We start from the raw sequence: 12499 nt of genomic DNA, 5'->3' as shown, positions 1-12499 counted from the left end.
ACTGAGGTAAATATCAGAACAGGACGATAACCTACTTTCAGACGTGTCACAGGGCAACTCTACTTTTAGACAACATCCATCTGCCTCCCATAACTCTCTTAAAGGCCTTGGCCAACCGAAAATGTTGGCGGAAAATCGAAAACAGGTTTAATGAAATGGATGATGTGTCCAATAGGGTGGTGCTTTAGTGAGAATGAAAACCATAGGGGCAGAGTGCCTCTCTCTTTTTCTCTAAAGCTGGAGGAACTCGGTATCGGTGTAGCTTCCGCATTGAATCTGCGGTGCATTCCTCCACAACTCTCCACTCTCACAGACTGTTAGCTTCTGTTTCCGCACCGATGAGCCTCAGTCCCTGGGCCATCAGTCATTTTCAGTGGTCTAGGCAGGGGGCAGAGGCTAGGCTTGCTACACCGGCGCCATGAGGCCCAATTATAAGAAGCTCTGGAGCATTTTGAATGCAGGACGAGCAGGAGGTCATTTCTGAGCAAACTGGAGCTTCACAGTGTCGGATCACTTAATCTCCCTAAATTTCAGCGGAGTCGCTTTAGCACATTACAAAATAAATACCTAGATCTGTGCTTATCAAAATCATCTGAAAAGCTTATTTTTAACCGTTTAGCAAGAGCAGAATCAGATAGAGGTCAGATACTGCCAAAGATCACTTCTCTGACTCACAAAAACTATAATTCATTAATGAATGTATTTAAAAACACTTTCAGTGACAGTACTCACACTTCCACACATTTTTCATGTTTACAAAAGATTTTGGGGTGAAATAAATAGGGGAGGAATGCAATGGGGAAATACCAAATACATACAAAAATACCAACTTAAAAAAACATGACAGAGCCTGCAATGTATTTTACAGACTTCTACTGTAGACAGTTTTTTAAGCGTGCCATTTATTCTTTTGTCCTGGACTTGTCCAGTTTCCTCAAATCTTTTAAGAATATGCTGCACACCACGCAGAAATATGCCAAGTTTGAACCTTGTAATACAGTTTTATGCCTGTCAAATTGTGGTATTTTGGCTTTTTGTTTTGGTAGATTTAGCTGAAGAAATTGCAACAAATCATGTTTTTCTGACAGGCCGGTAGTAACAAAAGTTACAATTTAAAACTGGATCTTCACAAAGTCTGTTCTGTGTAGACACAACACTGATTCATCCCTTGAGTTAGATGCCTTTTAATGCTAGAATGAGTCAAACAAAAAAAACATTCCCCTGAAAGGACGGGAATGAAAATGAATGAAAAAAGACCTTTAGAAAGCGGAGAACTACTGCTCAAGACCACTTTAAACATCTGGGTCCTTGGAAGCAAAATATAATGCTGAGGTCTACAGTTTAGTGCCGAGCAGTTAGTGTGAGGGTTTACAGCAGTTACACAGGACGTATTACTCAGCATACAAAAACTGTATCTGAACTGATTTCTGTTTCTGACAAAAAGCTTTTAAGAGAAAATTACTACGCAAAACAGAAGAAAAGTTTTGAACAGAAACATGCTGATACTAAGTGCTATTTTTACATAGTTTGCTTTCATGTTTCTTTACTAAAAGTAGCAAATAACTTTGACCACCTAAGTAGCAAGCTTAAGTGTAAGTTTTGATAAATTTGATAAACGCATACCCTTAGAAAGGGCGCACTCAATATCTCAACGCCACGCAGATGAACACAAAATAACATTTGTGCTCATACTCACAGCTACATCACACAGTTTATACTCTTGATTTTTGGTGCTTTATTTTGCATAAACCCTTAAAAATCTCACAGCAACCCGAAACAAAAATAGCTCGCTCCTTTGAACATTAGTATGCTAATGCTTTAAATAGGCAAATTAATCACAGCGCGTGATTTGAATAACCTTCCAGTATGCAAATGAATTGCTTGTAAACTAGGAATGATTAAATGTTGAATCAAACCCACGCAGATTAGGCCATGTGGGTTAAAAAATGTCGCTTCTAGGCTGCAGGGGAACTCTGATAACAGTAGCTATCTAAAGATAGGGTGCCGTGTTGTCTGGCTGACCACACTGGGACTCCTTGTGTGCATGTTTCAAGATTGTAGCTCAAGGCAAGTATTAAAAAAAGCTCTCCACACAGAGAGATTAAAACCTGGGCTGGAAGGGGACTAACAGAGAAGGGCAGACATGGGGGAGCGACAGGGGTGACCACCAAGGCCAGTTGTTGATGAATAAGCCTCACAGAGAGGGGGGTTAACAGATAAGTGAGCATCATGCTGACGCAGAAGCCACAGGAGTGAGTGACGCATTGGAGTTTTACTGCCCGCAGTGTCATACAAATAAATGTCCCCTTCCAGGCTCAATTCATGCTGCGCTGAAACTTTACTGGGTAAATAATCTGCTGTAATATTTCACGTTCATTTCCCCTGGCTGGCTCAGGATGCACGCTCATATAGCTTTATTTTTGAGCCCATAGGTAGCTGTTGGTGGCTGATTTATCTTTCAGTCAGGAACAGAGTTATGTTCACTAATTTTAGAACCTCCTGCAGCTCGGTGTGATTTTTGTTGATTACTCCTGGAGCAAAAAAACAGAACAGAAAAGAAAAATCTTCAAGAGTTTGGGGCTTTTCAAAGTTATAAAACAAGTTTTGATGTGAAAACAACACACAATACCAAAGCACAGAAAGCCAGGGTTAAGTGAAGAGAAAGAAACATTCGTATGGTCACAAACCGTGTCTTTAGAGTGGCCCGTTAGGAAGAAATAGGGGGAGCCATGCGTGTCACTTTTCATGCACATGGAGAGACTGGAAGATACCATTCCTATAGAAGGGGAAGTAACAACCTAGACCAATCAATTAGTGATAGATCACTGAAATGGACAGAAGATAAACTAGTGTTAGTTAAGACAGAAGAGACAATTAGTTTACAGCAACAGTGAAATACAGAACTAAGAGATTAAATACAAAAGGATGACGGCTACAGAGGCAGAAGATACAATATGAATAAAAATGCATGTCAGATTAATATTACTAAGAGTCGATGTGATACTAGATTAACAGTGAAAAAAATACTACGTGTTAAGAAAGAAATGATCTGAGAGACAAATAATTTAAAGTCTAGAACCTTACCGTACTCTGGGACCTGCCCTGTACCCCTCTTTAGGAGGAGACGAACCCGCCTGCCCCCAGACTTGATGAGCTCGATAGCCCTAGCATGGGTCATGTCCCGAGTGCTCTCCCCATTGATCTCAATGATCTGGTCCCCAACCTGCATGTCAGAAAGTTTGCAAAGAAAACAAAGAAAGAAGCTAAGAAGTCTGTTTGTACTTTCCTTGCAAGGTCAAATCAATAAGACATTTTAGTTATAACAATATGCTTACAGCTTTTGGTCACATGCTAAATCTAAACCAAAGCTAAGCAAAATCTTTCTGGATTGTAAACTGGGGTTTATTTGCTTTAGACTAAACGTATGGATGGTTTTTAAATAGTGCTTTTAGGCATTTTTGCCTTTATTTGATTAGTGACAATTTAGGGATACATCAGTGATGTGTCATGTGTGTAACTGTAAGCCACCAAAAAGCAAGTCTGATATATAGCCCTATTTTCCTACTTTTGTGGTTGCTTGGTCTCTTGTTATTAAATTGTTTGCATCATCTTTGCTGTGCAACAGACCAGAACATTCATACACAGCATTTATCTTCCATCCTTGCTTTCAGATCATGCCCTTTTTTGTCATTTAATTTTTCTTCATGACATACACTCGGAAATGACTCTTCAACATCAATAAACATGAAGCAGCAGAAATTACATAGAACATTAAATTAGTTACAGTCATCAAACAATGTAGTGGTAGGCTTGAAGACACAGGCCTCACAAAGGTAACAACTACACCTATAATATAATTGAATAAATCAAACGCAGTCTAGAAACTGTCAACCTGCTTCTGTTTGAAAGAAAGAAGAAGTATTTTTTCAGCCATGAACTTAGGGCAGCTTTGTTCTGTGATCGATAAATACTTTGCTGGCTGTATTCAGAACAGCCAAATACAGCAACCACTGGAACAAGTCTGAAGCTGTGTGCATCGATTAGACGGAGTATCAATAAAGCTCAATGACCACTGAAGGGAAAACCAAACTGCCCTCAATCAATCCAAAACAAAGCAGTAAGAATGGAGCAGATAAATCTAAATGATTAGATGACCCTTGCTATTTGTATGAAATGTTTCCTTGTGAGTTTATAAGGATCAATACAGATTTACAATCACTGGCCCCTTTATTAGTTACGCCTTAATAGTACTGGATTGGATTTCTGAACTTTTGCCTTCAGAGCTGTTTTAAGGTATTGGAAACATTCTCCACAGATTTTGATCCTTATTAAGACTTTCCCGTTCCACTACATCCAAAGGTGCTATAGTCGCTTGAGATCTGGTGCCTGGGGAGGCCATTTGAGTACAGTTTCATATTCAAGCAACCAGTTTGAGATGATTTGAGCTTTGTGACATGGTGTGTCATCTGGTTACTGCTGGGGACACTGTGGTTATTACACCAGCAGCAGCAGCAGCAGCAGGAGCTAGAACCAAGACTTGTTTTGATCATGTCTATATAACTACATGCATTGGGCTGCTGCTATCTGATTGGTTGTTTAGATATCTGTGTTAATGAGGTGTTAATGAGCAGTTGAAGAGGAATACATAATACACTGGTTGTTAAGTGTATAAAATAATCATAACAGCAGCAGCTCAGCTAAAACCTAAAGTTAATATTCCCAGGCCTATCCCTTCTTTATGTGACCACTCCTTGGTGTATGTGAGGATGGCTCAAATATGAAACACTTCAAAGCCCTTCATGTGAGGGCCCTGAGGTTCACTAATGGGAGAAATCATGAGGAACAGGACAAAACATGCTGAGCCAATTACACTAACAAATGGAGAAGTCTCCCAGTAATGGTAGGAGGGTAATTTTAAAGTTAGGAGTGGACTAGAGTCAAGAGAGGGGGAGTCATTACGTGTCATTACAGTGGTCTGAAGAGGTGGAAGCCAAGACTGTTCTCATTAAACCTCAGCCCCTAACAGCAGCAGAGAGTGATCTCCATTTTCATCTTTAATAAAGAGGGAAAGAAAGCTGAATGGACAGCACGTGAGCTCAAAAAGCAGGAGATGGGAGCGAAGCTCGGAGAAGTAATTAAATGTGCTGAATGATTATCGGTAAAAATCAATCACTTCATACAATTTTCTTAACAGCATCTACAGTGACATTTAACCTAAAAAAAACAAACCTGTTAGAAATTGTAAGCGCTCCTTGTTGCTGATTATTTTGTTCGCAAGAGGGTTTTTTTTCCCTCCTTTTTAAGAGCCTGTTGAGTAGAAACTACTTGGCTCAAACTCAAAATGTCAGAGTGACTGCAGGGAGTCACAGAGCATGTGGGCTTTTTGGTTTCCACACCTGAGTATGTTAAAGCGCTACTCAAATCCACAGTGACAGCCATGCTTTTTAACTACTGTCTCGCATTTGCTTAAGTTAAATGCAGATTGATTCCTCGCCGCATGCAGCGGTGTGGATACGTGGATTGCTGGAGGAGGGATCACACGGCTTACACTGTTTGATCAATCAACGGTGACAAATATGAAGCGCATACATGCGTCTACTTAGTAAAATCCTGGGGCATTGGCTTTATTTACTTATTTTACATGTCATTAGGACACAAAATAAAACTTTACAGTTCAAAATTAACCCGAGAGGGTGACCGCATAGGTGCCCTCTCGGGTTTGTAAAACTTCTGTTTTGTACATTTTATATTTTGCTTTATTTGGTAACAACTGAAACTAACCAGTTTATTATGTACACCTGTTCAACTGCGTTTTAACCGAAATATCGAATCAGCCAATCACATGGCACCGACTCAGTGTACTGAGGTATGCAGACACGATCAAGGCAACCTGCTTCAATGGTCATCAAAATGGGCAAGAAAGGGGATTTAAATGACTTTGAACATGGCATTGTTTTTGTTTTGAGTATTTGATAAACACATTTAATTGTGCAAAGCGTGGCTCCAGTTAGAGTCAAAAAAATCAATCAAACCAGGGTTTGCTGTAGGGCGCGCCTACCTTCTCACTGACACAGTTATTCATGTGAACTTGTCCTTTTTTTTTGTTTGTCAGATCCACACGTCACTCGTCCACATCTACTTCAAAATGCTCAACTTGAGGCTTCAACAAAGCACTCTAAACTAATGTGTTAGTTACTTCCATGTTTAATGAGAACTGAATGCAGCTCTTTCCAACTTAAAATGTAACTTACTGTAGTAGACTGCTACATCAGTTAATTGGTACAACATGAAACCTGTCATAGGAGTTTTTTTTATGTCCAGAAACTTTACTGGTAATCAGTTTGACTTTTTCTTTCTCACTTTCTTTGTTTAATACTAAATACTTAAAAAGAAACTATCACTACTTCACAGCAGTTTGTTTACTGATTTTAAGTAGAGCTCCACAAGTATTCCTGCTTCCTTTTCCACGTCCGTCTGGAGCCACTGGACTACAACGATTACAACACAGAAAAGGAAAAGTAATATCTCCCTCAGGGGCATTTTACACCATTATCTTTGACAGGTTCATTACAGATAAGCACTGTAGTGCATACTGAGGCTAACAGCCGCAGATGTAAGAATTGGAGGACATGCAAGAAAAAGAAAACAGGACTGAGGGAAACGCCAAAGACAGAAAAGCTGCTGGGGAAGTGGAAGGGTTTTATTTTCATTTCCACTGGATTTATTGTTATTACATATATATATGTAATTCAGAAAATGTGTGTGCTGCTTTGTTTTTTTAGCTAAAAGGATAACTGTGTAGCTGTGGAGACCATCAAACACATGACATCATGATGGCCCCATTAAATGATTAAATCTGTCTTTAACCTGCTGAATATCACCTGATGCTAAACAAAAGGAAGAAGTTAAGTTTTGGGAATTTGGGAGGAGACAAACTTGCGATCAGCATCAGAAGGACAAACCATCTCATACATAAGTTATTTTGACAGATTATTTCTTAGCTGGCACAAAAAAAAGTTGCAGTTGCAGCGTTGATAACATCAGACAATTACAGACAACACCGTGTAATGCAGCAAAGATTGAAAGCAGCTTAACTTTTAACGATGGGGTAATCGCTTTCTTAAAGGAAATGATGTCATCAAACCCTACCCTCATCCTCCCGTTGCGAATGGCCGGCCCGTCCTCTGCGAGTCGTAGGACAAAGAGGTCCATTTTGTACTCCCGCCCTCCACGGATGCTAAAACCGAAGCCCTTCACGCTCTTCTCCAGCTCCACTGTGAAGAAGTCGAAGTCCTGTGTAAGCTGAGACAAGCAGAGATCACGCATGATCAGATGCAGTCGTACTCGAGCACAAAACAGACTATGACTGCAGAAAATTGTCTCCAATAATAGTTTTTTTGAAGGAGAACGGAGCAAAAGCAATGGGGGAGGTGCTAATAAGACCAAAACTTTAGCTTCAATACATGAGGTTTTGAGAAATAACACGGCATTTACTTTGACAGACAAAACCAGCTTTAAATAGAAAAACAAAGGGTTTATACAAAAACTCAAAATATCTAGAAACAAGCTTAGAATATAATAGAAAAACAATCTCTCTGGAAATATATTTTACTACATTATTGTACAAGAGACTGTGCAATGAAAAATATGTTTGAGGTAATTCAGTGCCACGTAACAGCTTTTTCACCATGTGAGCCCTAAAACATTATTTTAGACCCTGAATTTGTAACTTTAAAATGTTCCTCTCAGCATGTCCCTGATCACCAACCAAATTTAGAAGTATTTATACATTTATTGGCCACTGGCAGCTGAGCTGTGAACACAAGGTTGATATACAGCTCAAATTTTAAGTTTACTTGTTAGGAAGTAGTTTCTTATTTACACATCCAAAATATCATTGGTGAAATATTGGCAATTTGTCATATTTATGGCCACCATACAACTTTAAGTCCATTTATCGCTCTCCTTTAACCTGCTCAGTAAGGAGAAGGAAGGTTTCTTTACACCTGCAATAATTTATAAGTGGTGGTACAGCTCTGTGCTGGGAGCCCGTTTCCCTTCTATGGAGGAGTTTGTATTAGTGCAAACAGCAGCAGGAAGACAGTCCATACATAACGGAGCACAGAGAACAGATATGCAGCATGAAAAGTAGGAGCTGTGTTGTAAGTGTGCCGCAAAATGACTTGGCATCTGTAGGCAGGCCTAAGATTTGTCAGTTGGATGTGTACAGGGGTACCAGCTGAGCCATTAGCTCCTGTAAGCTGATCATGCAGGATTGCAGGCTGAGCTCAACTTTGTGACCTGCCTGAACGAACGCTGTGCTCAGGTTTTCACCAACTCATGTCTGGCTCTTAATTGGATTTGTGCACAGATAGCAGAGATAAAATTGAAAGAAAAAGAGTTAACAGATACTAAAAAGGCTTCGTAGAGCTGTAGGGGACTGATATGATATGATTATGTCCTAGATTTCAAATATCAATGTTCATATTGACAATCCTGTATGATTTGACCTTCAGAAAAGAGTCTGTTGAAGGATGAGTCACTCTCATCCTCAAGGCAAAGTCCTTCCTTACTTGAACTGGTGGCATTCGGTACTCTGGGATGGCAAATTGTCTAGCATCTGTGGCTAGCTGTCGATAGTCCAGCAGAGGCGGGTGTCTGTAATCCAACGTGGGCGGCTGCCGGTAGTCTGCCACGGGAGGGTGCCGGTAGTCCACCGGCGGCTGTCGGTAGTCTGTGAATGGTGGCTGTCGGATGTCTGGTTTAACATCTTGCCTCGCCTTCACCTCAGACCTGTAACTAACAGATCAATGAGAATGAAGGAGGAACTTCCAGGGAGGATTCCTACAGCTGTCATCACCACCTTTGGACATGGAAGATTACTCGTGTTATCTTTCAGCGTGCTTAGCAAACAAAAGAAACCCCATCTCTAACAAACTGCTGGGTCATCCGGCGCTGACAGAAATGGCTTGTTTTTAGTTTTGAAATGACAACCATTAAACACAACTTAAGTGAGGAAATTAAACATCACATAAAATGTTTATAATAAAAACAAACTCTCTCTCACGCTGATGAGTGCAAAGATATCTGAATACTGTGTAAAGCAGAGGGAAAGGAAATGAGGCTGTAAATTTTGGGACCCCTGTAGTTCTTGGTAAAATATTCAACAGATCTCGATAAAGAAGCAATTTATGTAAATAATTTAGCACTCCATAAGAGTTAAGTGATGTTATACAACAAAATAGTGAGCGAGCGTGAGAGATGAACAAAGAGAAGGGACAATAAGAGAGACAAAGATGAAGCTGGAAAAAGAAACTGAAAAGGGGAGAAGAGAGAGGCTCGAGCGCAAGGTGAAGAGAAAGGAGATATCTGACTCGCTCAGGGTACCTTTATTCCCAGAGGAACGGTGTTTCACCCCAGTGGCAGATAAAGAGCTAGTCTATAAAAAATGCTTCACTGCGTCATAAAAAAAAAAAATCAAGGCAGCTGCTTGTAAACCGACTCTTACCTGCTCTCGTGGGTGTAGGTCTGAGGTGTCGGGGCAGGAAGCTGAGTCACAGGGCTCTGGTGGGGCATGGGGTTGGGCTGGCTGGCAGAGGGGCTCGGTTCTGTCACTGCTTGGTTAGACAGGGAGGCTGCAGTGTTTAGCTGGGCCTTAGGGCTGTGCTGGTGAGCCATGGGGCTCTGCTTCTCCGAGCTGGGGGCTGATGGAGGATTGCTCACCTCTGAAAAACAGAATGTGATGTAAGAAAATCAAACCATAAGGTATCAGCTAAGGCTGTCTTGTCACTATAACTTGATTGTCTTGGCCACTTGAGGGCAGCACAGCAAACCTATTGTCCTCTGATAAAGTTGATCTGCTGGAGTAACGGCGCTATTTATTTCTTTTCAACTGCTAAATCTGAGCGGAAAAGGAGATTCCTGTTTAGGTTTTCACCACATGCCTAAGGGCATATTTGAGTCTTCACTTTATTTACTATGACAGAAATGAAACAATGGCCTGAAAAAAAATCAAGCGGCCGATTAAAGCTGGGTGGTGGTGAAAGTGTTCTTGATTTGAATAATTCTTAATAAAAAATATTGATATGTAGACCTTTATTTTCTATTTTAAATAAAACACAACTACTGCCAGGGTTGGCAATTTCTATGGCTACACAATATCCTCAGCTGCTTCTTGCTGTGATTGGCCAGCAGTGGAGAAGTACAATGGGTTTAAATCTATCTAGCAACACAACTGCAGCTTTATCAAAGTCTATTGTGTAATCATTTGGTGAAAGTGTGTGTTTTTTTCCGGTTTTGATCATCAGTGAGTCTCGCTTACTCCTCATTGTAATGTGCATCCCTTATTGGGCCCACTAACAGTGGTCAAAAATCTACAGGTATTTCAAACTAATGGGAATACAAATGTCAGTGGAATATCAGTGGGAAGTGATGCAAAAAGAAAATCCTTTCTCGGCAGCCTTGGTTGCTGTGATTCAAGTTTATTGTGAGTAGTTAAAAGTCTCTTGTTGAATTGAAATCTTTCTCAAAAGCAACAAATGAAAAGAATCACTTGGTAAATGGGAGAAGGGAACACATTTCTCAGTGACACAGCCGGAGTGTGTTCTGTATTAGTGTTATTGTTAGAGACGTGCACTTCTGTTCCAAGCATCTGCATGCAGAGGTGTCATAAAAACAGAGTATGACTGGCTTGTGAATGTGACACAAGGCTTTGCAGCTTTCATTTAACAAAGCTAATTCAATATCTGTCATGAATCACCGTCAGCAGGTGTTTTGTGTGCGTGTGTGTCCATGTCTCACCTTCCTGTGGTATGATCCTCAGGGTGACACTAAGGCCTGCATCTTTGATCAGCTTAACGATGTCAGCGTGCGGCATGTTGACGATGGACTGGTTGTTCACCGCCAGTATCCTGTCTCCCACCTTCAGCTTCCCGCAGCGGTCTGCCGGGCTGCCCTCGATGATGCGGCCAATTTTGTGGGGCACAGCTGTTGGAGCATTCACACACGCAACAGCGGGTAAAGACGCGCTCGGCAGCAGATTGGAGGATTACGCTAGTCTGTGCTCACACACCACTCACTGCCTGACTGACTGAACGTGTCTCTGCCTCTCTCATTTTGCTATTCACCTCAGGCTTACGTAAGGCATCCAGTTTTTCTTCATGTGTGTGTGGGCGATGCACTGATGCTCAGAGCAGTGCGCCAGATATGTGTGTGACTGACGTGCTGTGGGAGGGCATGTATAATTGAGGAGCTAGAATGAGAGGCGCTTCACTTTTTACCAAGCCGTGACCTTGCCTACCCTAACCAATAAGTTTTCTTCACACTATAAAGAGACTACCTGATTATTGACAAGCATCTATGAGCTTTGCCACAATGTTTAGCACTCGAAGCAGTTGTTATGCTAAGCAGAGAATGACTGATGATGCTTAAGCACCTACTTGACTCTTTAATAATCACTGGACTCACTGTTAGTTGTGGCCGCCTCAGGCCGGTTGAGCGAGCTGATGATGACGAAACCGAAGCCCTCGCTCTCCTTTCGGCTGATTATGACATCGCTTGGTTGTGTGTTCGAGATCCCGTCTGAAGTAGCACCGGTGTTGCCCATGCCAGCGTTGGGAGCCTGGGGTGTGCTGGTGCTGTTGCCATACGTGAAGTCACTACGTGGGGAGCTGTGCTGCGTGGAGACAGAACCTGGGCTGCGGCCGTTTTCTGGACAAGACTCGCCTGTAGGGCGACGCAGAGAGGAATCAGAACAGAGGTATGTAGCTGAGTTTGAGAACCCTTCCCAAATGTGCAGATTAATGTCAAAGGCATAAAATTGTATGTTTGCACCAACAAGGTGAATCTTAAAGAGCTGTTAGCCCTAAACCTGACATATCTCAGCTTGGTGTGAAGTGAATTCTTAAAGGTTGAGTGAACTGCACAATTGGAGGACAAAAGAAAAAAAACTATCTAAAGCAGATGAAAAGGATCTGCAAGTCACCTCCTGAACAAAGAAGAAAAACCTGTTAGGAAATCTTTGTCAAAATTGATGAAATTACGAACAACGAAAAGTATTGTCAGCTTTAAACCATCTGGAAAGCATCTAATTGGCAACGACTTAATTTTTCAGTATAATACTGATCCCAAACACACTGCCAATGCAGTAATAGTATACCTGGATAGAAAAAAACCACAGGTGAAACTATCAGTCATGCACAGACCTCTACGGAGACCTAAGAGGACGCAGTGTCGGATCATCTTGACAGAGAACAGAACAAAGTAAAGACAACATCCAAAGAAGAGCTTTGGATGTCCTTCAAGAAGCCTGGAGAACTATTCCTGAAGTCTACTTAAAGGAATTCCAAGAAGGCTTACAGGAGGTGCTGAAGAATAAAGGTGGTCATATCTTTATTTCAAACATGACTTTCAAAGCTCATTATAATTATAAAAATGTAAATGCTTATTTAAGATATTTTAAGACATCGGAGACCTTAAGGAGCCTAATGGGAGAGGAAAG

At 41.2% G+C, this 12499-nt stretch overlaps 1 protein-coding gene across 3 annotated transcripts in view; it reads right to left on the bottom strand.

Annotated features, from left to right (window-relative positions):
• magi2a (membrane associated guanylate kinase, WW and PDZ domain containing 2a) overlaps positions 1–12499 on the bottom strand; it is a 271683-nt gene that overhangs the window by 2321 nt on the left and 256863 nt on the right. For all 3 annotated transcript variants that reach the window (XM_085436583.1, XM_085436580.1, XM_085436582.1), the window contains 6 exons: positions 11467–11724; positions 10801–10986; positions 9509–9725; positions 8574–8799; positions 7150–7302; positions 3085–3223 (listed from right to left, as the gene is read on the bottom strand). In XM_085436583.1, the coding sequence (XP_085292709.1) occupies positions 3085–3223; positions 7150–7302; positions 8574–8799; positions 9509–9725; positions 10801–10986; positions 11467–11724 (1179 nt within the window). The remainder of the gene's footprint in view (positions 1–3084; positions 3224–7149; positions 7303–8573; positions 8800–9508; positions 9726–10800; positions 10987–11466; positions 11725–12499) is intronic.

This window comes from Copadichromis virginalis, linkage group LG17 (genome assembly GCF_057382275.1).
Source record: "Copadichromis virginalis isolate Kocher_CV1m ecotype Utaka linkage group LG17, C_Virginalis_male_GT1.1, whole genome shotgun sequence".
Lineage (NCBI taxonomy): Eukaryota > Metazoa > Chordata > Actinopteri > Cichliformes > Cichlidae > Copadichromis > Copadichromis virginalis.
The sequence above is the reverse complement of the archived record's forward strand: the minus strand, read 5'-3'. Positions and strand labels throughout refer to the sequence as shown.